Here is a 26,786-nt window from a genome sequence, read left to right on the forward strand (position 1 = left end):
TTGAGGCCAGCCTGGTCTACAAAGCGAGTCCAGGACAGCCAAGGCCACACAGAGAAACCCTGTCTCGAAAAACCAAAAAGAAAAAAAAATATTATATCCAGAGTAATTTTTCCCCAAGTATATAACTTTCCATAAGCAAATTATTTGGTTAGATTGGGTAGCTCCTTCTCAGGCCACACAGGGTGCCTGGCAATGTCTCAATCTCCCTGCAGTCTAAAAGTAAAACAGCTCTCAGGAGAGCCCATTACTACACATCAGAGATATGTGGAGGTCCAACACTGATTCCCTCAACCACCCCTAGGCATCATCTCAGGGGCCCCCAAAGATCTTGTCCTGGACTTCCACTCCAGGGATGAAGACATGCCCCAGAGCCCTGCATGCTCCACCACCCCATCTTCAACAGGGGCCCCTTCACCATCACCGTCTGCCTTAGCACCTAGCTGCCCTTTGTCTAAGCCACTGGCAACCTGGAGCCCAGACTGTTCTCAGTCGCCCTGAGCTTTGCACTTCCCTTTTCCGGTCTAGAAGTTGGTACGTGTGCTCCTTGTCTGAACGGCTGCTGCTCAGCTCCTCTCCTCCTCCCCTTCCCAGAACTCAGTGACCTTCTCCGGCCACGCCCCACCATGGCTAAGGATGCTCCGCTCCTGGTCCAGGGTCATGTTCTCTGCCTCCACTCTTAATGATGCCAGTGTCCACAAAGGTGACCCTGTTACCCTGACCCCTCAACATTTATTCTGCCAACGTGCTCAACCCACACGGACTTCAGTCTTGCTCTCAGCTGGTCACTACTGACCCCTTTTTGGTTTTTCTTTATTTTTGTTTTTGGTTTTTGTTTTTGTTTTTTTTTTTTTGAGAGAACATCTCACTATGCAGCCTTGGCTGGCGTGGAACCCACAGAGACCCACCTGCCTCTGCCTCCTAAATGCTGGGATTAAAGGCGTGCGCCACCATGCCCACCTACTGACCCCCTTTTCTGTCCTGGGACTGTGATAAAATGATCCCAATTATGGGAAAGGGCAAATAGGCAAGAACTGCAGAAGGGCATTTAACAAATGGGCGTGGAGGCCAGACTTCCAGGTCAGAATGCCTGTGCTAACTTGGGCCTCGGCTTCTTCACTTATAAAAAAAAATGCTGTTCCCACAGACACTTTAGGGGATAAGTAAGTTATGACATGGGACATGCTTACAACACATAGCCTATGCTCACTGAGTGTTGGCCAAGATTACAAAACAAAAACAAAACCCCTGAAAATAACAACACAACAGCAGAGAAACAGTTGAGGAAAGGATGGGACATTTACTAAACGGTACAGTTTCACCATTAAAAATGCTGTTATGGCTGGCCGTGATGACGCACACCTTTAATCCCAGCACTCTGGGAGGCAGAGGCAGGAGGATCTCTGTGAGTTCGAGGCCAGCCTGGGCTACACAGAGAAACCCTGTCTTGAAAAACAAAAACAAGGGGGCTGGAGAGATGGCTCAGAGGTTAAGAGCACTGACTGCTCTTCCAGAGGTCCTGAGTTCAATTCCCAGCAACCACATGGAGGCTCACAACCATCTATAGTGAGATCTGATGCCCTCTTCTGGCACGCAGGCATATATGAAGGTGAAATACTATATACTTAATAAATATTTAGAAAAACAAAAACAAACCAACCAACAACAGACAAAAGATGCTACTTATAAACCCATGACACACCGCTAAGTGACAGAAGCTGGAAACAGAAAAGAGCATGCATGAGGCATGACTCTAGTTATGGGGAAGTAAATGTGCAAAGAAACGTTTGGGAGGATGCCCCTTGAAATGGCATCTAGAGTTGGTAGACTTGGGGTGTTTTATGGATCCTTTATATTTTTTTATACTGTGCATTTATTCATTTTTTTCATTTATTCATTTTTACAATGAGTATCCACTTTAAATTTTTTATTTATTTATTTATTGTGCATTTGGTGTTTTGCCTGCATGTATGTCTGTGGGAATCAGATCTTGGAGTTACAGGCAGTTGTGAGCTGCCATGTGGGTACTTGGAATTGAACCCACATCCTCTGGAAGAGCAGCCAGTGCTCTTAACCTCTAAGCCATCTCTCCAGGCCCCAGTACTCCCTTTTATTTTCACCTTAATTATTTGTATGATACTGAGAATTGACCCTAAGGCCTTCCCCAATGATCAGCAGCTCTAGAACTCTACTTGTTTTTAGAAAATCAAGGCTTTTTAAAATCTTAAACTAGAGCCAGGTGTGGTGGCGCATGCCTTTAATCCCAGCACTCGGGAGGCAGAGGCAGATGGATCGCTGTGAGTTGGAGGCCAGGCTGGTCTACAAAGGGGAGTACAGGATAGTGAAGGCCACACAGAGAAACCCTGTCTCAGAAAACCAATAAAATAAAATAATTTGAAAAAAATAATAAAATCATGAACTTGGGGCTGAGAGAGAGCTCGGCCATCAAGAACAATGGCTGCCCTGCCAGAGAAACCAGGTTCCATCGCCAGACCCAGGGAATCTGATGTCTTATTCCGGCCACCATGGGCACCACATCACACGGTAACAACAAAATAAAGTTACACATGTAAGGGGTTGAGGGTGTAGCCCAGGGGTACAGTGATCTGGTGTGTTTGAGGCACTAGACTGATCCTCAGCACTTTAAAAGAACATAATACTGAGAATGTTGTGATGAGCCCCAAGAAGCAGAAGATGTGCACACAGGATGACAGCTATGCATAAAAGAGTACACACTCAGGGAAGGAATGGATGGTTTACCACAGCGCTACGGTGGTGTTCGCTAGCTTTACTGCTCCTAATTTCCCTTTTAAAGTTATTTATTTGTTTGTTTATTTTGAGATAGGATTTCTATGTGTAGCCAGGGCTGTCCTGGAACTCTCTTTGTAGACCAGGCTAGCCTTAAACTTACAGAAATCCTCCTGCCTCTGCCTCCTGAGTATTGGGATGAAAGAAACAGTACTACCATTCTGAGCAACAGTGTTTTGAACTACTGTAATTTTACTCTAATAATGGTGAATTAAAGTTGAAAGCAGTTTTTTTTTGTGTGTTTTTGGTTTTTTGAGACAGGGTTTCTCTGTGTAGCCTTGGCTGTCCTGGACTTGCTTTGTAGACCCGGCTGGCCTCGAACTCCCAGAGATCCACCTGCCTCTGCCTCCTGAGTGCTGGGATTAAAGGCATGCGCCACCCCTGCCTGGCAAGTTAAAAGGAGTTAAGAATAGCTCCCTCCTCACGTGGCTGGCCAGTTCCTCATTCTTTTGCCCTGATCTTCATGACCTTTCAAGCCTGCCCACCCTCAACCGGCCTTTAGCCCCAGAGCCTTCCCTGAACCCCATCCCTTGCTTCCTGTCAGCCCCACAGGGCCCCTCTTAGCCTCCTTAATCTCCCTCTGGGACCAGAGCACCCTCCCATCCTCCTCCTCCTCCATTCCCCTGCTGGAGCTACCTTCCCATCCTGGACCCCAGCCAGGCCCCTCATACCCAAGCAAGTGACACCGTCTGTGTCCAACACCTGGTCCTCAGCACAGGCACACTGGCGGCTCCCGGGGGTGGCTAGGCACAGGCTGCTGCAGCCTCCATTATTTACCCGGCATTTGTTGGTTCCCACTGCAGGAGAGGGGGAGCAGAATTAGGAACGAAATACACATGAGGAGATGTAAGAGGAAATCAGGAGGGGAAGATCACGTTGAGAGAGAGAGAGAGAGAGAGAGAGAGAGAGAGAGAGAGAGAGAGAGAGAGAGAGAGAGAACACAAACACAGGAGTGGAACGAGAAGTGAGTAGGGAACAGAGTCAGAGAGCATCCCAGAAGCCTTAGATACCAGAGGAGCCTGGAGTCCCACACCAGCCCGCTGTCCCCAGCCTGTACCAAAGGAGCACCTTGCTGTTGTTGTGCGTCATACATTCGGATCTCGAAGATGGGAGGCCGCTCGCTGCGCAGGAGGGTCACAGTGGGGGGTGCGCCTGCTGCGCCCCGTTCCAAGCGATAGACACTGCCACTCCGATACTCAGTCCAAAAGAGGTAGTTGCCATGGTGACACAGGCCAAAGGCATGATTCAGCTCAGGACCCTCATACACAATCTAGGAATGGAGGGGATGTTTCTGAGGAGACGGGGGGGCAAATAAGAGATGCCTGAAGGGTACCTAGGGGCCCCCAGTAATGCTGATGCCTACAGGTGACCAGAAAGGACACACTTTCCATGCTGTCCTCTAGCCACCGTTCATCCACTCATTTTTTCAGCTAATAAACATTTACTGGGATCTGCTAAGGGCCAAGCTGTGCCAGGTACTAAGAGAGCAGGCTTGTCCTTGAACACCCATTGTCTGGTGGAGGGCGTAGGTGGGTAATCTGGGTGAAGAGGGACCTAGAAATAACATCCAAAACAAAGTGAGCAAAGAGGAGCTGGGTGGATTCACAGGAAGCAAAGACCTGGGGAGCAGACGTCTTACAATGTGCTAGGAATAAGAAGCTGTCAGTTGGGCATGGTGGCGCACGCCTTTAATCCGAGCACTCAGGGAGGCAGAGGCAGGCGGATCTCTGTGAGTTCAGGGTCAGCCTGGTCTACAAAGTGAGTCCAGGACAGCCAAGGCTACACAGAGAAACCCTGTCTCGAAAAACAACCAGCCAACCAAGCTGTCTAGCGTGGCTGTTCAGAGAGTGTTGGAGCACGGAGAAGAGGAGGAGACACAAGCAGAGGTAGCCAGGAGCTGCACTGTGAAGGGCCTGGTAAACCAAGACAGAGTTTGGTCCACATACCTAAACACAAACACAGCTCATGAAGTAGAAAACCACCCAAGTGAACAAACCTGCATATATGTTGTCCCCAGGCATTGGTGCATGACCACGCCAAGTGTGTGGTGTGTGTATATCTACGCACACATAATTATTAGATGCAGATAGACACTCTCAAATAAACAAGGCAACATAGGCGACACGCAAACATACATATTTATAGAGCCATAAGAAGCACATAGCCCTGGACACACAGACATCTACATCCTCACGGAGTCTCCTGCATAGACATACATGGTCAACAATGCACACATGCCTGCCCACCTTCCGGTCTGTGCCGTTCAGCAGTATGGTCTCAATTCGGTCATAGAAGGCATCCACCCAGTAGAGGCGCCCAGCCGGGATGTCCAGGCTTAGCCCATTGGGCCAAAGCACTGTCTTGGAGGTGACAAAGATATCTCGGTGTGAGCCGTCCATCCAAGCCCTCTCCAGCCGCCCTCGCCGGCTGTCCTTGGGGTCCTCCTCCCAGTCTGTCCAGTACATCCACCTGCGGGCAGTGACTGGTCAGCACCACACGGGTCACCCGTGCCACCAACACACTCTGTTCATCCCAGTCACTAAGTGGTACCCAGAACGCTTTCGCACTTCCTCAGGCCTCCACCCAACAGACAGCTGATGAATGCCTACCACAGCGTGGCACGCCCCTGACACCCAAGGGTGCAGCAGAGACCAAGGTTTCCCACCCCTCGGGCGCTCACATCCCCCAAGAACAAGTCGTTCAAGAAGGTCGTGTTAAAGATAAAATCAGGAGGAAAATTAAAAGTGATGGGTGGGGAGAATGCAAGCGGGCGAACAGGGGTGAACAGGGAGGGCCATGAGGGCTCCTCTGAGACTTGATGCTAACAAGACACCAAATCTGCTGGTTACCAGGGAGTTCCAGACAGCAAATAATGGGGAGGGAAGACGGGTTGTAGATGTGGGCAAGCAAGCTCCGGGCAGACCCAAACCCTAGGGCAGTCCAGGGCAGCCAGGAGAGAGCTCTGCACTAGGAGAGGCAGAAGCAGACTCAGGGTGTGTTTGGCGGACCCCGGCTCACTTTCCAGCCTCCCATTCCTGCCTCAGTGACCAGCCTGCCTCAGCAGTTGCCCTCCCCGGTTCTCTGCGATGTGCATGCTCCCACTACCCCACCCACCCACACCCCCTAGGCCTGGGCAGACTCACCCATTGAGTGGATCCACTACAATGGCCCTGGGGTGCGTCATCTTGCCCTCAATTAGCGTCTTTCGGGTCTGAGCAGCCTTCTCCAGCCTGGCCACGCTAATGGTCTTCTTGGGGCCGTCATCTGTCCAGTAAAGGTTATCTCCCATCCAGTCTACAGCCACGCCCTCGACATTGTGAATGCCTGTGAGGGGGTAGAGAGGGCGATGAGGGTGACCCTTGAGGGACACGTGAAGCAGGGGGTGACAGTGGCCAGGCAGGGGGAGCAGGAGGCACAGAGTGCCCTGAATGGTGGGCCGACGGGGAAGGGGGGCGGGGTTGGGGAGGCATGGAGAAGACCCTTTGGTTGCCACCTCTGTGTTGTTTCAGTCTCTGAAAACCGCATGGGGCAGCCAGGAAACTATGTGACTGGTGTGGGCTCTCGGGTGAGGGCATGTCTGGGCCTGTGCTTCGGGGGACAGCTGAGGCAATGCGTACTGGTTCCTAGCACGGGTGTGACGCCACATCTTAGGCCCAAAACCCCTGAGCTCACAAAATAAATAAATTAGGAAGTGATTTTTTTATTTCTTCCCCTTAGCCAAAGGCTTCATCTCAAGTATTCCTTAAATAGCAGATCCCTGTATAGGGAACCCCGATCTCTTCCTGGGCAGGAGTTACCCTTGATTTCCACACAGTCTTATGATTGCTGACTGCTGAGGTTCTCTGAACTGCACACAGGGTGGGGAGCAAGGTGCAGAGCGGTGACTGGCATCAGCCAGATTGACTGGTTACAGAACCAGATCCTAAGGCCCCAAAATACAGTTCTGAGGCAAAACACACACAGCCCAGAAGCCACCATGGAAAAGACTCTGATGCTACCGTACACTGGGCCTGCCAAAGTAGGTCAGAGGGACAGACTAGGTGGAATTAATAGGATGTAGTTTTCTCAGGCCGCGTAAAAGTGCGGGTTTCCGTGGCTGCGAGAGATCCAGCCACACAGACAATATCCATTTACCTTGGTAGATGGGCCCTGTCTGATCTGGCAGGCCCAGCTCTGACTCAGGGCCTCTGGCCTCCCCTGGCTGTATGCTGCACACAGCTCCAGGGCTCTGAGCCAATGGCAGAGAGACCCTGAGTTTTCCCAATGGCTGGCAAAGGCTGCCCACACTGCCTAACCCATCCATCCTCCTGACTCTTTCTGGCTCAGCCAAGAAGGGGGTCACAGAGGGGTCAACCTGTCTATCCCCTCATCTCCATGCCAACCGGCCCAGCTAGCTAGTCGGCAGAGAAGAAGTCTAAGCCTCTGATGCCTTCCTGTTCCAGGCATCACGTCCCTCGGGAGCACCCCACCACACACACACCCCTCCCTCTCCTCACACCCGTACCGTCCTTTAGGATGGTCTCTCTCTCAGTGCCATCAATCTTCTGGCGGCCAATGAGGTAGCTGGTGGTGTCGGCAAAGTAGATGAAGCCGGTCTCGGCATGGAAGTCCAGAGCCCGTGGGTTCATAAGGTTTTCAATGGGGATCATGTGTTCATCCGGGACCTTGGCCCCCATGTCCATGCCTCTGATGATGCCTGGCCGGCCCTTGCCGTACACGAGGAACAGTTCATGTTCAGGCTCTAGGGTGGGCACAGAGGGGATATAGTTTTACACACATACACACAGGCACGCATGCACCACACAGGCACACATGTGCCACACATGCATGCAATGTATGTACACACACACAAATATACATGCAAATACACATGCATGCACACACGCACACACATATACACACAAGCACACATGCATGCATACATGTATGTGCACACACACACAAATGTATCCATACACACATGTTCACACATGCACTTGCACACATGGTCACCACCCAGCTTTGGGTCTGGGTCTGAGGGGCTACAGTGCATTGTCTGTGCTGGGTCAGGAGACATGGAGCAGACAGGACTCCTAAGTCAGTGAGAGAAAACACAGGATAGCATGCCCCACTCTAGCCCCAGGCCACTGTGGCCTGAGGATTCGACATGAGCGGCTTAGATGGGAGGTTGGAGGAGGGTGGCTTGTTTTCACTTTAATGCGTCCACTATTCAGTAGTGAAATTCCGGGCCTAAAAGGAGAACTTGCAAAATATGTTGGAATCTGGTCACTTTCCACCACTTCCTCTGCCACCATGCTGGCCTAAAAACCACATCACTCTAACCCATGTCACAGAAATAGCCTCCTGGCCTCTTCCCTGCTGCCCGGCCTCTGCCCCGCGCAGCAGAAGCTGCACAGTATGGGCCCAATCACACGCCATTTTTCCCCGCAGTGCCATAGGCTTTTCGCCCCAGAGAGAAATTCTCTTCACCTCCTTCACTTGCGTCATCACTGGTCCCACTGGTCTCCACGCCCTACACTGGCCCCAGGGCCTTTGAACTCTAAGCTCCCTGAGAAATGTTCCTCTCCCAGGTAGTCATGTGACTGGCTACCTTCCCTTAACCACAGAGATGTTGGCTTAGACATTATATCCTCAGATGGGCCCTCACTGTCATTTTAACTCTTCTTCTGTTTTGTTTTCCTCACACACCTTTCTTTGCCAGAACAGTGTCAAACACCTCGTGGGCGTCTGTTGAATGAACGGGTGACGGGAACAGCGCTGCTGCTCTCCACGGACGTGGGTCCCTTACATCTCTGCCCTTTGTCTCTCTGCCTCTCCACAGAGGCAGTGGGTTTTGGGGGGAACATCTGCAGGCCCATCCCTATGGTCAGCAGGCCCACCTGCCCAACCCTCCCCGCCACTCACTCTTGCAAGATTTCCCGTCACTTCCCAAGCTGAAGCCAGACCGGCATCTGCAGGTCCTCGCCTTGTGACTGTTGGCCAGCAGGCAGATGTCGGAGCAGCCACCTGGCTTCCCGTACTGGTCATTCTCACAGGCATGACTCCGCACTGGGGGCAGAGCAGAGAGCTGTCAGCGCTCCTCAGAGTTAAGGGAATTGAGGTCGTGGAGGCGAGGGTATCCATGGGAAGACAAGCCGCGGTTGGCAGCTTGGGACAGATGCGAAAGAGTAAAGGGTTCCCAAGAGCTATGACCCTGAGCTTAGAGCCCTGTCTGGGAGACCGCTTACCCCGGGGCTGACGTCTCTGGTGGTAGATGTGCAGGGCGCCACCCTTGTCTACACGGGTGACGACCTGGTACTCGGTGCTGTTGAAGCGGTTCACCCGAATCACACTCGTCTTCTGCTGGGTGTTGGCGTTGTCTGAATTGGTGGCGTAGAGATAGTTCTCAAACACAGTCAGGCCATAGAGGTGCTCAATCTGAGATGGAGGGCGGGCAGGGTTGGTCAGCGACATGAAAAGGGGTATTTCCTTCACCCCAAACAAACAGGCCTATGGTTGCCACCCAAACGCCATCGTCTACTTTCCCAGCATCACCGTCCAGTTTAACTTAACATGATGCTAAAATTTTGGTCTCCTCTGTTCTGGAAATTTTCTGTTTGTTAATGTGCTACTCATCCCTCACAAAGGGCCTCTTTAAAGAACTTCTGGAGTTTTCTTTTCCTTTCTTTCTCTCTTTTTTATTTCAGGGGTTGGGGGCGGGTGGCAGTTTCAAGACAGGGCTTTTCTGTGTAGCGTTGGCTGTCCTGGACTTGCTTAGCAGACTAGGCCTGCCTCAAAATCACAGTGATCCGCCTGCCTCTGCCTCCCGAGTGCTGGGATTAAAGGTTTCTTCTGGAGTTTTCTAAGAGAGGTTTTTTCCCCTCTGCCTGTATGGTGACACAGCTATACAGCGCCTGGTGTGCTGACCAGTGGACCATCCCACCCACTGAGGACAGGAAAAGCATCCCTTGCAGAATTACACTCCCTGCAAACTCCTCGACGATCTTCAGGTGAGCTACGCTTGGGCCCTAACCTCCCTGTCCACAAAGAATTGCTCAGTCTGACTGAGTACATGCTTGTGTCCCAAGGAAGCCTACAACGTGACCAACATAAGGGGTTAAAAGCAGAAGAGTTCCAGGCAAAGCCCCAGGGATGGCGGCTGCTGCTGCTACACAGACATGCCACTCCAGAACAGAGGTTCCACCACTAAGCAGCAAGACTTCCTGCCTGGGTATGAGCACTGCTGCTGCCTCTGCTGCTGCCTCTGCTGCTGCTGCCCCGTTGTGTAACCTCTGGCAAATTACCAAATATCTTTGAACCCTGTTTTTGTCAACTGCCTGCACATCCCCCAGGGGTTATTTTAAGCACCAAAAGGAAAAAAAAAAAAAAAAAAAGAAAGAAAGAAAGAAAGAAAGAAAAAAAAAAAAAAAAGAAAAAGGAAGTAAAAGATATCTTTGAATGACTGTTCCCATAAGATTCAGAAGTCATATCCTTCCTCTTCTAACACATTTCTGCTGGCGCCACCGCCACCAGAAGGCATGGGGCTGACCCTGGTCCCGTGCTGTCTATGCTTACTAGGAGCCGGCGAGATCAATGCCCCCAGAAAGGTCTCCCCCCCTCACCATAAGACTCCAATTAATGGTTCCCCCAGTGTAACTTCAGACAAAATCTCTCTCACCAGGATGCCTTGGATGATAGTCTGCCGGCCCTTGCCCTCATAGTCTACCACCTCAATGTAGTCCAGGTAGGCGTCCGCCCAGTAGACGAGGCGGCTGACAAGGTCCAGCGTGATACCGTGCGGGAAGACAATCTTGCTGTCCACCAGCTTGGTGCGGTTCTGTCCATCCATGTCGCAACGTTCCACCTTTGGAATCTGCCCATAGTCAGTGAAGAAAACCTTCCTGTGGGTGCACACATGTTAAATGGCGTGCGGGTACTGGGACCCCCTCTTTCCCACCATAGCTTCTGCCTCCTCTTGCCAGGGTCAGAACCCCGCTGGCCACTCTCACCCCATGGCAGGATCCAAGGCGATGCCCTTGGGATTGTAGAGTTCCAGGTCTAGCAAAGTGACACAGGTGTCCCCGTTTCGGTTGCAGACGAAGATCCTGTCGTCAATGTCATCCACAAAGTAGAAGTTTCCTGTCAGCCAGTCAATAGCCATCTGCTCCACGTCTGGAGGATGAATGAAAGAGCTAAATGGGACAGGCCCTCCCACAGGTGCTCGGCCCTCCTGTGAGCTCGCCTTCTCTGGGGCCTAATCCTCCCCCAGCCAGCTGCAGCCACCTTCCCCGAGCTCCTGTGGGTGTTATCGGCAGAGTCGTACTTGGATTCTCTTTGTGAGTCCAAGTATCTGGTCTCTCCAAATAGAAGTCTCTGAATATACTCAATCTCCACCCCCATCCCGGGCTCAGGGCTGTCATGAGCAAGAGGGTCTAGGTAAACATTAGCTGACTGACAGGCTATCCCATTTCTAATCCTGCCTTCAAAAGGAAAAATAGCTTTCTGGTAGTGCCAAGAGGTAGGAGGATAGGGCTACCGGCTCACCCCAATACTTTCTTTCTTTCTTTCTTTTTTTTTATTCTTTTTCAAGACAAGGTTTCTCTATGTAGCCTTGGCTGTCCTGGACTCACTTTGTAGACCAGGCTGGCCTCAAATTCACAGGGATCCACCTGCCTCTGCCTCCCAAGTGCTGGGATTAAAGGCGTGCGCCTCCATGCCAGGCTACCCAATACTTTCTTTTTAATCTGCTTTTACTTGAGATAAGAGCACCCTAGCTAACCAAAACAGCACATCTTTGGTTTGGGCCTGACTTATATATTTGCTTTACATGGTAAAAGTCTAATTATTTCATACTAACAAGAAGTACTGGCTGGAAGCTGTACATGTTGCATAAATTACACACACACACACACACACACACACACACATACACACATACATATACATACTGGAAAGCAGAATGTTCGTAAATGAACTCAGCTTGGAGAAAAATACTTCAAAATATTAAGTCCATATGGCATGACACAAGATTGGTGGCACAAGGCTGGGATTCGGTAACATGAGTCAAACGTCCCCTTCTTGCCCTCCCATCCCTGTTCCCTCCGTGTTGTTACGCAATCCCCTCCCATCCCAGGGAAGTGCAGAAGGAATGGGAAATGAGGTAGAAAGGGCCCAGGAGGAAGGTGCAGATAAGACCCTGGAGATAAACCAGGAGAAGCAGAAAGAGGAGCTTCTGCTCAGCACAGAGCGGCTACCACAGTCGCTCCAAGTTCCAAGCCGTGAGGCGCCACTGCTGGAAATCTGGGGACAAGAACAGCTGCTGGCCTCCTTCCCAATACAACACCAAGATGTCGTCCCCCCCCAACTGATCCCTTTCAAATACAGCTGGAATGGTGTTAAGACCAAGACTTTTGTGTGCACTATGTTTTTTTTTGGTGTGTGTGTGTGTGTGTGTGTGTGTGTACACGATTTCAACAAGCAGACACCTTACTATTTGCCTCTGGCTAAAGTGTCTCCTACACTATCTGTGCTCAGCCAGGTTAGGGATTCCTGTGCCTGGAAGCTACAGGTCTAATGATGGGCTCTGCTAGCTCCTCCCTAATCCCCCTCCCTCCCCTGCTAGCTCCTCCCTAACCCCCCTCCCTCCCTCCCCTGCTAGCTCCTCCCTAACCCCCCTCCCTCCTCTAGGGTGTGGAGAGCCAGGAGCAGTTTCTTAATCATGGGAGGGGGGTACAGGGAACAGGAACGTGGCATCCAGGGAAGTTGGCTGGACAGGGTGACTGACTCACAGTCACAGGACTGAGGCCCGAGGGGGGGATGGTGCAGGGGGGAGAAGGAAAGTAGTCACTCGTAAATGGTTTCCTCTTCAGATCCCCTCTGGTAAAACCCACCCCACTGGAGAAGAGGTCACAAGAATGAGGGCATAACCCCTCTAAACGCTGATGCGGTCCCAAACCCAGATCCTCTCTCCTCTGGGCTCCCAAGACTATCCCATCTTAGGGAGGGGGCGGGGTGGAGGGGGATAGCAGAGGACCATGAGGAGAACAGGGCCCAGAGGCAGAAAGCTCAGTGTGAGAGTCTAAGGCAACCAAGCTGCCACACACACTCTGGTTACCACAGAGAAACCAGATTAAAATGAAGCCGTTGGGCTGCCTCCAAAGGAAACTGAAGTCTCAAAGTAAGAGACCTTCCTGCAGGCCCCAGGCAGCCAGCAGGGCAGCTGAAAATCAACAGGGCTGTGTGCCCTTTACTTGGTGGGCGCTGCAGGGGTCTGGGGGCCGCTGGCATGTGCGCAAAGTTCATCAGTCAAATCTGTTTTCCCACACCAGCTGGCACAAACGATCTTCCCTCCAACTTCCTCAGGCTTCCCTGAGTCACTGGCCAGCCCTAGGCCTGGCAACACCCTGGCCCTGTTCCCCCATCCACCCTCAGCAAGGGGAAGAGGAAGAAGCCTGCAGAGATTTGATGCTCTGAGATGCAGCTTCATACTCAGGCCCGAGTCTCAAGACGGACAGAGGGTGGGGGTGGGGTGGGAGGACCTGAGAGAGCCTCTCTCCTGGCCTGCGTTCCCTTACCACTTCTGGGAAAGAAGTGTAGTGACAGTCCCAGCCCACCCATGGCTGGCTCTCCTCACCTCCCCAAAGGCCAAACAGCCTCTGTCCCATTGAGTGGCCGGTGAGGAGTTGTCGAGAACTGACGTCCATAGCCAGCTTGGCCTCCCCTTTGGTATTTTTGCAGCTGGAGGTTATTAGTCCCAAGCAAAACTCCTTTGTTACCCAAGCCCGCTCTATCACATTATTTTCTTTCCCAAAGCTCAGATTCCTCTGCTCCCCCCAACTCACCCCTAACCCCCAGCAATCCCCAGCCACAGGCTACTAACTCCAAAGCCAGGCAGGGATACAGAATGTACTGGAAGGGGGTGCCATTCATCATTGCCCATGAGCAGACTCTGGGGTACTAGCCCTGGTCCGATAGCCTGAGCCTTTGCCTAGAGGTGCTAAGTACTCCTATTTCACAAACCTAGACGGTGTGTGGGCATGATGGGCAAGCTGGGCACAGTGACAAACATTTATATATAATCCCAGCACTGAGAAGGTAGGGAAAGGAGTGTCAGGGGTTCAAGGCCAGCCTTGGTTACACAGTGGGCTCCAAGGCCGGGGTGAGGGGGGGGTAAGGACAGGATGAGACGGGACAAGAGACTTTTTGTCAAAAAAACAAACAAAACAAAAACAAAAACCAACCAGAGGCTGGAAAGATGGTGTGCTGCTCTTTCAGGGAACCTGGCTGTAGCTTCCAGCACCGACATCAGGTGTCTTACAGCTGTCTATGCCTCCAGCTCCTCAGCATCCACACACACGATGCATATAAACTCACACAGGTGAGTTTACATACGCAGACACATAAATTAAAAGTGAACAAAATAAATCTAAAAAAAAAAAACAAAAAACAACCAAACAAGAAGCTGCACCCACCCACCCAAACAACTCAAAACACAACATAGCAAAGACCCTGAAGGGTAGCGGCTGCTTGTGTTTCCTGTCCCAGAACAACCTCCTGCCCTCCAGAGGCACTCTGGCCAAAGGAGCTAGGCCCCTAAGACAGCTCTGACAGAGCCAAGGAGAAGGAGGCACACATGCGTGCTAAGGGAGAGATTTGGTGGTGGACTGGCATTGATGAGGTGGGGAGAGGAGATGGGGTCCGGTAAGGGATGGGAGGGTGGAGGGTGGGGGAAGACTTGAGCAGGGCGAATGAATGCGTCAGGAGGGAAGGCCACAGCCGATTGTGCCATCGGAAGGACGCTCATTCCCAGGCCCTAGAATAGACCTGGGCGACGCGGGGGGTGGTGGTGGTGTGTGTGAGTGTTTGCAAGCGCTGAGTTCCCCTTGTAGCTGCAGCTCCAGCCCTGACATTCAGTTGGGCACACACAACTCCAGCTCTTCTCAACTTCTCCGTCACCCACATTGCTCAAGAGGTATTTCTTAAGCAGTGGCCGCTTTCCCAGAAACAACGGCCCCCAGCAGACTCCCAGCAGACTCCCGAGAGCTTAGCTTCGGTTACATGGCTCCGGCCGCTTTTGTGAACTAAGGAAATCTGCGTGCAGGAAAGGGAGTCTTTGTACCTTGAGAAAATATCTCCAGATACATCCACATGCCCAAAGAGGACAGAACAGGCACCAAAGCCCCTCGATGATCAAAAGAACCCTGTTTCTCCGCTAGCTACATCCCCAGAAGATACATGAGGGATGTGGCCTTCTTTCTAATCTGTTCCACCCTTCTTCCAATGCTGTGTTCTGCCCTGGGTCCTGCTGGGCTCTGTCAATAGGCAAGTCACTCGACGCCTGCTTTCTCGTCAATAAACAGGATGGTATATCTGGGGCATGCAGCCCACAAGCACTCCATCCATACCACCCTCTTCCTTAACCCCAGTCTTCCTCACTGTCTCCATCAACCTGTGGCCTCCTGACGAAAGGTGGGCAATGGGGTGGGGCATGTGGCAACAACCACTCTTCTTGCCCCACATGGACACTGAGAAGACACTTTCTCCTCAGAGTGGAGCTACCCTGAGTGGAAGGCACCCTCCCTACACAGATGAACTCCACTGTGCACAGGAACTTAACCCACTCAAAGTGACCCCAGGAGCTCCCTTCATCCCTTCATCAAGGCTCCCATCTGATCACCGATGCCGGAAACTGTCTTTATCTTTCCTCTCTGGTACCTCACACACAAGTATTGATTAGTTTAGCAAATATTTACTGAATGCCGACTCCTCCCTCTCTTGTTGCAGAGCCAGGCCATCATCCCTTCCCGTCCCTTCTCTGGCCTTGGACACTGGCAATCCCACTGAAGGAGCTGGCCAGTGAGGCGGGCCTGGCCTCGTGTTCCTGCTTGCTACCAAATCCTGCCTTCAGCTCCTCTTGTTCTACCAGCAAGTCCAGAACTTACTGGTTACTTATTCCCTGAGCGCCTGCCCCCCCCCACCCCCGCCCCGCACCCTGCCTCTGCTTGTACATCCAGCCAGGACCCCACAGATGGAATGCCTGGACTCTGCTCTGACTGCCTGACTTAGGGTCTTGATATGATTGCGACATTCTCACTGGGCTCTGAGATGTCCATCTTGCTGAGAACAGGGAGGACAGAGCTGGGGGGTAGGCTGGCTTGGGAGGCAACTTCAAGGAGACAGGAGGGGAGGAGAGGACAAGGCTCGATCTGGGCCTTGGATCTGAGACATAGGGCTGGTGCTGGCCCAGGGAGGAGGAGCAAGAAAGTGTTAGTGACGAGGAAACTGGGAAGGGGGGAGGTGCCAGGGTGTGGGGGACCTGGACTAGAGGGTAGAGTGGCTAGGCCACCCCATGCCTTGACACCCTGTGGGAGTCCAGAGGAGGAGGGCCTTTCAGGTGTGATCTCTGGAAGTGTTCCATTTGGGTGTTTTGTGTAGGTTTATTTTAGATAGGTTTTTTTTTCTTTCTTTCTTTCTTTCTTTCCACTCTGTAGCTCAGGCCAGCCTGGACTGCACTAACGGTCCTCCTGCCTCTGCCTTGAATGTTGGGGCTGCAGGTATAAGCCATGATGTCTAGCTTGGGAAGTATTCTGTAGACAGCATGGGGCTGAGAAGGGATAAGGATGCACTGCCAACTCCACTTTCAGTTGATCGCAGACCGATCGAGGAGGGCTGCTGTTTGTCTCCCTCTCTAGAAATCCTGTGGCGATTTTAAAAACACATCTACCCACTACCCAACACACACACACACACACACAAAAGGTGGAGAGGAAGGACAGAAAAACAAAGTTGGTCAGTTGGGCTTGGGGATTTGCTTTGCAACCCTGGCGCCTGCAGCATATGGTCCTTTTCTGGGCCTTCCCGCCTCATGGGGCATGTCCCAGGAGTGACACCCCCAGAGACCCAGAAATGTCCCCTGCCCCCAGACTTCCCTGTCTCACACAGTACAACATGGAACAATGTCATCAAACACTATGTCCGCCCAGCCCTCTCTTTGCAGCTTCACCGCCCCAGAGCCTCACCCTTCTTACAGTGGAGAGACCTCAGGGGAGGAATGGGAGCAGACAGGGCCCTTCAGCTGAGGAACCCACACCGAGCAAGGACGGGAAGGGCTCCGTAGACTGAACCACTCGCCCTACTCAGGGCATTAAAGAGGCAGAATGGGAGGGCCACTTCTGGGCTCTGGAAATATTAGGCCTGTTGACCCTCTTGGGACTCAGTTTCAGAACTTTAAGCCTTTTGCACATCACGTTCAAAATATGAATGTGTGTGAGGATACATCAGAATAAAAGCTCCCTTAACATATATGTGCATATAGTTTACAGTATTACTTATTTACCATTTTGGAGGTCACAGCTGGACATGGTGGCTCACACCTACAATCTCAGCACTCAGAAGGCCGACAAACGAGGATTGTGATGAGTTTGAGGCTAGGCTGGGCTACAGAGTTTTTTTTTGTTTTTGTTTTTGTTTTTAAATTATCTGATTAGGGATAGAGAGATGGTTCACTCAGCAGTGCTAATCCTGGCACATGAGGACCTGAATTCTATTCCCAGAAACCACTTTTAAAAAACCAGTTGTTGGGGCCAGGTGGTGGTGGCGCACACCTTTAATCCCAGCAGAGGGAGGCAGAGGCAGGCGGAGCTCTGTGAGTTCAAGGCCAGCCTGGTCTGCATATCAAACTACAGACCAGCCAGGGCTACACAGGAAGACTTTGTCTCTCAATTAAAAAAAAAGAAAAAAAAGGTGGTCCTAGTAGTGCACAGCTCTTTTCCCTTATTTTCCACTTTCACCCATCGTGGCCTGGGAATTTTAGGTGTCCCAGTCCATTGGGAGAAGTGGGTCTGAGCTATAGCTAAGGCGGGAGAAGAGACAGCCACCCCAGCCCAGGTCAGTGCAACCCTGGGGCCAAGGGAGATGGATTCAGTAGCCTGAGCCATCAGAAGGAAGAAATAACGGGCCTTGGAGGGGCCCTTAGGAGGCTCTCAGGATGCAGAGCAGACTGGTCCCCATGTTTCAGGACCCATGTGAACAGGCTCCCTTCCCAGCTTCCTTCCTTCTTCATAGCTATTTCTGTTTGCAGAAGCCTTTCTGAGGCAGGCTTCCCCTATCTCCCCGCACCAGTAGGCTGTCCTCACTGGCTCCCCACCTCTCGATCACAAGACATACACCCCAACTTCTTGACTAACCCCCCCACCCCTGCCCACCACTACCACCACCACCACTGCTTTGGGCTTGTTCCCAGGAGCCTCAGGGACATCCTAGTCACTGAGAAGGTTGGGAGGATTCAGGAGAGCAGCCCTGAAGGACCAAGAAGGCAGAAAATCCTCCATCCTCCAGGGAGCTAATTACAGGACAGCAGTCCTCTGTGCAGGTGTGTATCCTGGGCTCCTGGAGCTCCCTGACCCCAGGGCAGGCCTCCTCCTGAGGAAGGGGATGTACTAAGGGTGGGGGGAGGGAGGGTGCTACAGAGACACTTCCGACATTCTCAGCCCAGGGCCCATAATTAGTTTGTGGGATAAGAGCAAACAACCATCCTCAGGGTGACAGCCAGACACTCTGGCGTCAGGAGTGGAGGCGGGGACGAGAGAGGTAGGGAGCAATGGAAGCTGCCCCCCCACCCCCATCCCAGGAGCACGATCAATTCTCCCCTACAGGATTTCCCCCAAGAACCTTGGTCTCTTACAGATTCCTGGACTCTGCCCCAGAGGCTCAGTGAAGTTCCGAAGCCTCAGAGGCAAGGCCCATCTGTGTGCCAAGGAAGGGTGCCTAGCCAACGTTACTTCCTGCTTCTCGGAGGAAGTCAGGAGAATGGGCCAGGCCAGGGCAGAAGCTGAAAAGGTTCTCCGAGGGCATAGCCACCTACCCAGTGTACCACTGTCTGGCCCTGAGGCAAGACTGGAGAAGAGCCTGCCATTGCCATGTCTCTTTGCCCAAGCAGGCCCACTGAATGAGACGGTGGACAAGGAGCACTGACAGGAAGGACAGTTGTCTCCAAGCACACCACCACGTAGGGCTCCTTGAGCTGCTCAGCCCTCAGGCACCCGGCAGCTCTCAGCCATGCACTCCAGAAGGGCGGGCAGCCATCCAACCACAGGTGCGCCTTGGACACTAATAGCGCTGGGCATCTGGAAGCTGCAGTCCTAGCAGTATCCTGAGGGGGCGAGGGCTCCTCTGTCCTCCACCATCCCCTAAAAGGCCCCTCTCACTCAAACTGAATCCTCCATAACCTGGTGGGGCCTTTGCTTTCTCTCCGGGAGCCTCACAGGCCCAGAAGAAAAGAACTTAGAGACCTACTACGAAATCTGGGGGCATACCCAGCCACAGAGCACATGCTTGGCACTTGCTTGCGAGGCCCCTGGGCTCAGCACCAGCAACAAAACAAAACTGTAAGGACCCATCCCAAAGTTTGTAACCCAAAGGCTCATCAGCAAGTACTTAAATTTACCCCTAGCTCTCTCTGCAGGCTGTCAGGGCTGGACAGAACAGCATCAACCCATTATGCAGTTTAGGGAACCACAGTTGAGGTAGGGAGTTCTGGTTCACTCAAGGTCAGAGGGCTAGGGACAGATCAACCACACAGCCCTGTGTGGCTTTTTGGGAATGCGACTGTTGACTCTGAAGCACTTTTTGTTTGTGTGACAGCATCAGAGCGGACCTACACCCAGCCACACACAAGCTCATCGAGTGAGAATGACCAGCACTTCCTAACTGCTCAAGTGGCTGGTAGCTCCTCCCTTATTCTCATTGACGGCCACGGCCATGGACTGGAAATAGGCTCGGCGACCTGGCGCCTACCCAGCGGCAGGGGAAGTCATTTCTGGCCACACTCCTGACAATAAGAGCACTTCATGGAAGCCCAAACCAAGCCAGGCTCCAGCTCCTCGGCTATACTTAACACCATTTATCTCTGGTCCTTCTTGCTGTGTGGGAAGCCCCCTCCGCCGTCTCATCAACACTCCTCTCCCAGAGATGGGACAGTCCCTGGTCTCTGGAGAGTGACCATTCATTGCCCTCTTGGCCTTCATTTCTCCCGCGGCAGCCTCCCTTAGCCCCGAACCAGATGTGAACACGAGCTCAGAGCTCAGAGAGCAATGGAAGAATAGCTCTCTGCTCCTGCTCCAAAGAGGCATAAGCCCGGCCTCCACCCACCACCCAGTCTTAGCCTCTGTTGGAGGGCTCTTGATTGGACTTCTGCCCCCAAAGAGGGCTCAGTCTATCCAGTTTCTCCAAGTAGGGCCCGCCTTGCCCATCTCCCCTGTTCTCCCCTCGGAGTGACTCACGGTGCAGACTGAGGGAGATGTTGATGGTGTGCTCATCCACAAAGCCCTTCAGGCCAGGCATTCGGGCACACTTGAGCTGTGTCTGGGCAGCACTGTCCCCGACATGCACCCAGCACACGGTCTCGTTGGCATAACTGAAGTCCATGGCTGTGGTCTGTCGGGTGCTGGTGGGCGTGATGGTAGACACCTGGGCCCCACTCAGGTACGTAGCTAGTATGTTCTGGGAGTTGGCAATCAGTAGCACTGGGGGCCGATCTACTGGCTCTGAGGATGGGACAGAGAAAGGGCAGTCGGGATGGGACGTCTGACTGTTGAGGTCACTATTCCCTGGAGAACTGCATTGCAGGTCCCTGGCTCTGCAGCCACAGGCATACCCTACCCACCATTCTTGGCCTTGCACGAGCGGTTGTCTGGTTGCAGCAGGTAGCCTTCAACGCAGCCACATGAGAAGGAGCCGTCTGTGTTGGTGCAAAGCTGGCTGCAGGTGCCATAGAGTGAACATTCGTCAAAATCTGCCGAGAAAGAAAAGATGGCGGAATTGATTCCAGTTCAGAAAGTGCAAAGCTACAGCCTGGGGTTTTGAAATTTACTCTGATCTGTCATGTGCACTGTTATCCTTCATTCAGAAAACGCTCTTGGCTGGGCAGTGGTGGCGCATGCCTTTAATCCCAGCATTTGGGAGGCAGAGGCAGGTGGATCGCTGGGAGTTCGAGGCCAGCCTGGTCTACAAAGTGAGTCTAGGACAGCCAGGGCTACAGAGAGAAACCCTGTCTCAAAAAAACTAACAATCAAGCAAACAGAAAACACTCTTGGATAACAGGGCAGGTACGCAAGATAAATGAATCTGAAAACAGAACTACATTACTGCTTTTCATGAAACTTAATTCTGGTAATAAATAGAAGGCTGATGTTATAATAACAGAAATAAAAGGAAAAGCTTAGGTTAGAGGAGAAAATGTAATGGAAAATGACAAGTGTGGTTGATTTTAAAAAAAGGCAAAGAGGGACTGTGGTGTGTGTCAGTGGCAGGGTGCTTGCCTGACATGTGCAAGGCCCTGGGTCTGATCCCTAGCACCACATTAAAAATAAAAGGCAAGGGGCTGCAGAGATGGCTCAGCAGTTAAGAACATTTATAGCTCTTCCAGAGGACCCAGGTTCTGTACCCAGCACCCACACAGTGACTCAACCATTAGTAATGCCAGTTTCAGGGGATCCTATGCCTCTTTTCTGACCTCTTTAGGTACCAAGTATGCATGTGGTACCATACACACATGTAGGCAAAACACTTATACATATAAATATAAATATTAAAAAAAAAAATACAGAGCAGCTGGACAGATGGTTAAGAACACTTGCTGCTCCTACAGAGGACTTGGGCTCAGTTCCCAATTCCCACATGGTGGTTCACAACCCTAACGATCATTCCAGGGGATCCGACACCCTCTTCTGCCCACGGACATCAGGTATGAATATGGTGCACATACATATATGTAGGCAAAACACGCATACACATTAAGAGGAAGGAAGCAAGCAAGCAAGCACAAAAGGGCAGGTTGCAGAAGAATTGACAGAGAGGCCAAGGACATAGCTGCTGTAGTAAACTCTGTGCAGACTTGAGGCAGGCAATTTAAGACAGAAACGTTTGCATTGTTTGTGACAGAGAAAAATTGTGAACATCTTACTCATCAATAGGGAAATGGCCAAGTAAACTGTGGTAACACTCACACGTCACAGTGGTTTTTTAATGAACGAGGTAAATCGCTACATAGTACCATGGGCTGGGGGAAAAATCCCTAGAACATACTGAGGAGTGAGAAACACTGTAAATGATACCTCCAGTGTGGCCTGCCTTATGGGAAAAGCACACACACACACAAGCAGTACTTCCAATTTAGTTTTTGGGGAGTCCGTGTGCACAGTGGGGGTGGGGGCGGGCTTGCAAAGGGGCAGAGAACACTGCTAGGAGATCTGACCTCCAGAGAGATGGAAACAGTATCAGAACCGAAGAGACTTTGTAAAAAACAAAAAAAAAAACAACTTTTCAAGTATTGGAATTACAGGTGTGAGCAGTGCTATCTGGCTAACATTTTAATTTTTTCACAACAAAATTCATACGTCATCTACAATTTGTGGAAGACTTTTTAAAGGTCTGCTGAAAGCAATGCTTAGGGCTTGTAGCCACACTACGCCCTGACTGCCCCTTCGACCGACCCTTGTTTTAGCTTTTCTTCCCCAGGCCCAGGCTTGCTTCAACCCACCTGGCAGCCAGCCCCCTCACGCATACATCCTGCACGCACACAGTTGTGTTCACAGACCTTTGCACGTCTTGCCGTCAGCCTGCAGCTGAAAGCTGCTGTTACAGTAGCAGGTGGCCCCACTGGGTGTGGGGACGCAATGGTGCTGACAGCCCATCCGAGAACAGTTGGCTCGAAGCTCTGCACAAGGACAAGAGAGATATACTCAGGCCACCCCAAGACAGACCCTCCTCTGTTTCCAGTCACCCATCAGAAACCCCTCTGAAGACCCAAGACCCACCCTGTCTGAGAGGGAGGGAGGGGCTGGGGAAGCAATTGCAGGATTTTGAAAAGCCCAGAAAGGGTCAACGTGTCAGGCATAAGGTCACGCAGCCGACTGAGGCTTGGCACCTGCCTCCTCCTGCTCACGCTCTTTCTGTCTCTGTCTCTCTCTGTCTCTGTCTCTCTCTGTCTCTGTCTCTGTCTCTCTCTGTGTCTGTCTCTGTCCCTCTGTCTCTCTCTGTCTCTGTCTGTCTATCTGTCTGTCTGTCTTTGTCTCCGCCTCCCCCCCTCGGCATCATGTGTGTTTCCCCTGGGGTGGGTTCTGATATCTCAATGGGATGAACAAGAAGAGACAATGACTCTTGTCCCTTTATTGTGCCTCGGGTTCGCACCTAAGGGAGTTATGACATCAGCTCCAGCTGAGGATGAAGAACAGGCAGAAGTACTGGTTTAATCGTCTTTGAGCTCTATGGGGGGGGGGGGGGAGCCTCTGAGGGACCTACCCAGAGTCCAGATGGAGGAAGAGGAGGAGGGATAAAATGGGTCCCTCCTTCTGCCATGACCCAGTTCCACAGGGGAGACAGAGGGAGTGAGACAGGGGAGGGAAGAGGTGTGAGAACAGTGGACCCCCCCTTCAGACCAGCGACCCAATTAAGGGCTTGCTTGGGGCCAGGCGACTAGGCCACAAAGACCCCTTTGTCCATGTGCCTCACTCCGAAACCTAGGAAAGAGTGGCCTGAGTAGCTAAGGTGTTTAGGGCACTAAGCCTGCCAGAGGGAGCTGGGATGGGGCGGGGGGGGGGGGGGGGCCCAGTCCTCAGTTATTCCTTCTGCCCCACTCTGACCAGAGAGTTCAAATGTTAGCGCCTTTGCAGTCTTTTGCCAACGGTGAAAATGTTGCCTGCTGTGGGAAACTCAGAAAAGACGTCTTGGGAGGGACGCCCCTCATATACTGGGGGAGGTTGAAAGTCAAGCTTTTGTTTGTTTATGAAACTAAAAAGGCGTTCAAGAAGAACACAGTGTTGCTCAAGACTGGCCACGGGGCTGAAGGTAGGCCAACACTTACTTCCTGAGTCTCATCCCAAAAGCTCCATAAGAAATCAGCCAAAAGAAAGGAGAGGGAAAAAAAAAATTCTTCCACAAACTCCCTTGCTCCACAGTCTGTGCCTGAGCGAAGGGATCCATATGTGTCTCCTCCCACAAGCAGATGTTTTCTGACATGTGTAGGACACATGACACTGGCCCCACCACCCACTCCCATGACTACCCTCAAGGCCTGTCAAACGCTGCTTGCTCCAGACCCAGGGCCCAGGACAGAAGAGGAGGCTTAGTCTTTCTCTAACAGTCAGACCTGAAGCTGTGTCACTTCCCACATCACGGATTCCTCTCTAACTGCTAAGAAGTACACCTTGTCACAAATGTTCCTTCCTCAGCCCAAATCTTTCCCTTCAACCAGATCTGAGGAGGTATGCGCTGCCAGGAAAGACCAGATTAGCTTCTGGTCCCCTCCGAGATTTGCAGTTCTAGACGGAGCCTTCTAGGGCTCTAGCTGAGTTGGTGAACCAAACCCTCAGTCCCTAGCTATTTTAGCTTTGAGTCTGGCACCTGTGGTGCTCTATGTCCAAAACTCAGGAGTCAGACAGGAAAGCCTTTGAAGAAACGAGTCCACTATTTAAAAAAAAAAAAAAAAAAGGTATAAAAACATTGGTTTCTGATTTAGTGTTGAAAACATTTGAAAAGAAGAAGTGACTTGTCCAAGCACACACAGAGAGAAGTGCCCAGTCAGGTCCAAAGCTGAAGCCCACAGGGCCGTATGATCAATCTCCAAGGCCCAAGGGGTCCACTAATTTCACTCAGGAGCCCGGACATTGGAGAAAAATAAGGCCTCATACCGACTAAGGCTCAGGGCCGGTCCTTGGATGGTGAACTGGCCATCCCACACAATGCTGACCCAAGAGATCACGCATCCAAGGCACGGGAGAGCGCAGGGGCCCTTACCTCGGCAGTGAGCGCCCTCATCGGAGCCATCCATGCAATCGTGCACCCCGTTGCAGAGACGGGACATGGGGACACACAGCTCGGTCCCCAGGCAGTTGTGCTCGTTCGGCTGACATCTCTGGGCTTTACTCTGTGGACCTGTGAGCAAACCGAAGCAACGGCATAACCAAGCTGCCTGAGGCAGCTGCCTATGTCTCTGTGCTGGGTGGGTAGGTGAGGAACAAACCAAGACTGGGATTTCAGACAGCTGGACATCTTCGATCTCAAGGGGTCTTAGGGACCAGATGGACCCTTCCGCCTACAGCCGCACCGCTCATGGTAACTACACATCTGGGGACAGCTGCGTGAAGGGGAAAGCTAGGGCCTGCTTCTAAATACACCATGACTATTGGACGATACAGCCTCGATATCCTATAAATCAGGAGACAGGCAGAAGGCAGACGTGAAAGGTTTTGATGAGCTTAAGGCAACACAGTCCCTGCAGAACGGAGCTCAGACGAGAAACAAAGACAAACCACCTTTCTGTGCTCTCGGTGCACTGAGCTGAGTGTCAAGTGAATCACTAAGATCAGACGTGAAGCCGACTCACGTACACAGCCCCGGCCATATGCAGCTCTCAAGCGCAGTAAGGGTGCTAAGTCAATACCACATAAAAATAGTCTTTGATATATCAAATATCAAAAAAGGGCAAAAGACCTCTAATAATAATAATATGTTGAGTGCATCTTATAAAAATATTCAAATTAATTTTGCTTTTATTTTATTTTTACTTTTTAATTTTGGTTTTTTGAGACAGGGTGTGTGTGTGTGTGTGTGTGTGTGTGTGTGTGTGTGTGTGTGTGTGTGTGTGTGTGTGTGTGTGTGTGTGTGTGTGTGTGTGTGTGTGTGTGTCTGTGTGTGTGTCTGTGTGTGTGTAGCCCTGGCTGTCCTGAGACAGGGTGTGTGTGTGTGTGTGTGTGTGTGTGTCTGTGTGTGTGTGTGTCTGTGTGTGTGTAGCCCTGGCTGTCCTGGAACTCACTCTGTAGACTGGGCTGGCCTCGAACTCACAGAGATCCACCTGCCTCTGCCTCCCTGAGTGCTGAGATTAAAAGTGTGTACCACTACCCGGTTGTTTCTTTTTTTTTTTTTTTTTTTAAATGTGACTACTAGCCAGGCATGGTGGCGCATGCCTTTAATCTCAGCGCTGGGAGGGGTGGGGGGTGGAGGGAGGGGGCCAGGGGCAGGCGGATCCCCTGTGAGTTCAAGGCTAGCCTGGTCTACAAAGGGAGTACAGGACAGTCAAGTCTAAACGGAGAAACCCTGGCTAAAAAAAAAAAAAAAAAAAAGCCAGGCGTGGTGGCACACGCCTATAATCCCAGCACTCGGGAGGCAGGTGGATCGCTGTGAGTTCGAGGCCAGCCTGGTCTACAAAGCGGGTCCAGGACAGCCAAAGCTACACAGAGAAACCTTGTCTCGAAAAACTAAAAAAAAAAAAAATGGAAATTTCAAAACTATGTATGTGATTTATACTGCATTTCAAATAAACAGTATTATTTTAGACTTCCAACCCAGAGCAGACACCCAATAGAAAGACCTGGAGAGGTCAGAAGTTGTGGCCTACAGATATCTCTCTTGACTTCCACAGTTGGACGGGAGGAAGGATGAGGTAGTAAGACACAAGGGTCCCAGCAGGTGAGGTATGAGGGGCTGCATCTGTGCCGGTGCAGGTGGAGCCGGACAGGTACCACCTGTGCAGGGAGCGGGGCGTGGGCAAGGGAGCTTCCATACCGTTTGGTGAGCCCGCCCGGGCCCCGGGTATGTGTGTACCGCTGCCATTCCATGTGTTTGGGCATCTATCTGAGTGTTTCTGCAGCCGCTTTTGGGAGCATCCACATTGGGCAAGGCAGACCTGCCTGTGCCTTGGTCTGGTGGGTATTTGTGCCCCATGTGGCTGTGTGTATCTGTTTTGGTCCAGGAGAATGCGTGTGTGGGAACACATTTGTGTATGTGGGGGGGTTATATAAGATGGGGTGTGCATCAAACTGAAGGAAAGATGAACAAGAGAGCATGAGCTCTCGCCCCTCTGCGCGGCTTCCCAGCCTCCCAACACACAGGCGCAGCATCAAACACATGGAGAGGAAGTGGAGTAGACAAGAGAGGAGGCTCTAGGCTTAATACCCTGGCTCTTACCCCCTAGGGCAGGATGCAGGGGCGAGGAAACGGAGAACAGG

The 26,786-nt window shown here is 51.7% G+C and overlaps 1 protein-coding gene across 1 annotated transcript in view; it reads right to left on the reverse strand.

Annotated features, from left to right (window-relative positions):
- Lrp1 (LDL receptor related protein 1) overlaps positions 1-26,786 on the reverse strand; it is an 80,348-nt gene that overhangs the window by 44,214 nt on the left and 9,348 nt on the right. Inside the window, exons 3-15 of the mRNA XM_051170604.1 lie at positions 24,577-24,714; positions 22,379-22,498; positions 20,447-20,575; positions 20,064-20,327; positions 10,794-10,956; positions 10,463-10,685; positions 9,033-9,222; positions 8,710-8,853; positions 7,310-7,546; positions 5,949-6,129; positions 5,052-5,274; positions 3,874-4,075; positions 3,477-3,602 (exon numbers count right to left, since the gene is read on the reverse strand). Coding sequence (XP_051026561.1) covers positions 3,477-3,602; positions 3,874-4,075; positions 5,052-5,274; positions 5,949-6,129; positions 7,310-7,546; positions 8,710-8,853; positions 9,033-9,222; positions 10,463-10,685; positions 10,794-10,956; positions 20,064-20,327; positions 20,447-20,575; positions 22,379-22,498; positions 24,577-24,714 — 2,340 coding nt within the window. The remainder of the gene's footprint in view (positions 1-3,476; positions 3,603-3,873; positions 4,076-5,051; positions 5,275-5,948; positions 6,130-7,309; positions 7,547-8,709; positions 8,854-9,032; positions 9,223-10,462; positions 10,686-10,793; positions 10,957-20,063; positions 20,328-20,446; positions 20,576-22,378; positions 22,499-24,576; positions 24,715-26,786) is intronic.

This window comes from Acomys russatus, chromosome 28 (assembly GCF_903995435.1).
Source record: "Acomys russatus chromosome 28, mAcoRus1.1, whole genome shotgun sequence".
NCBI lineage: Eukaryota > Metazoa > Chordata > Mammalia > Rodentia > Muridae > Acomys > Acomys russatus.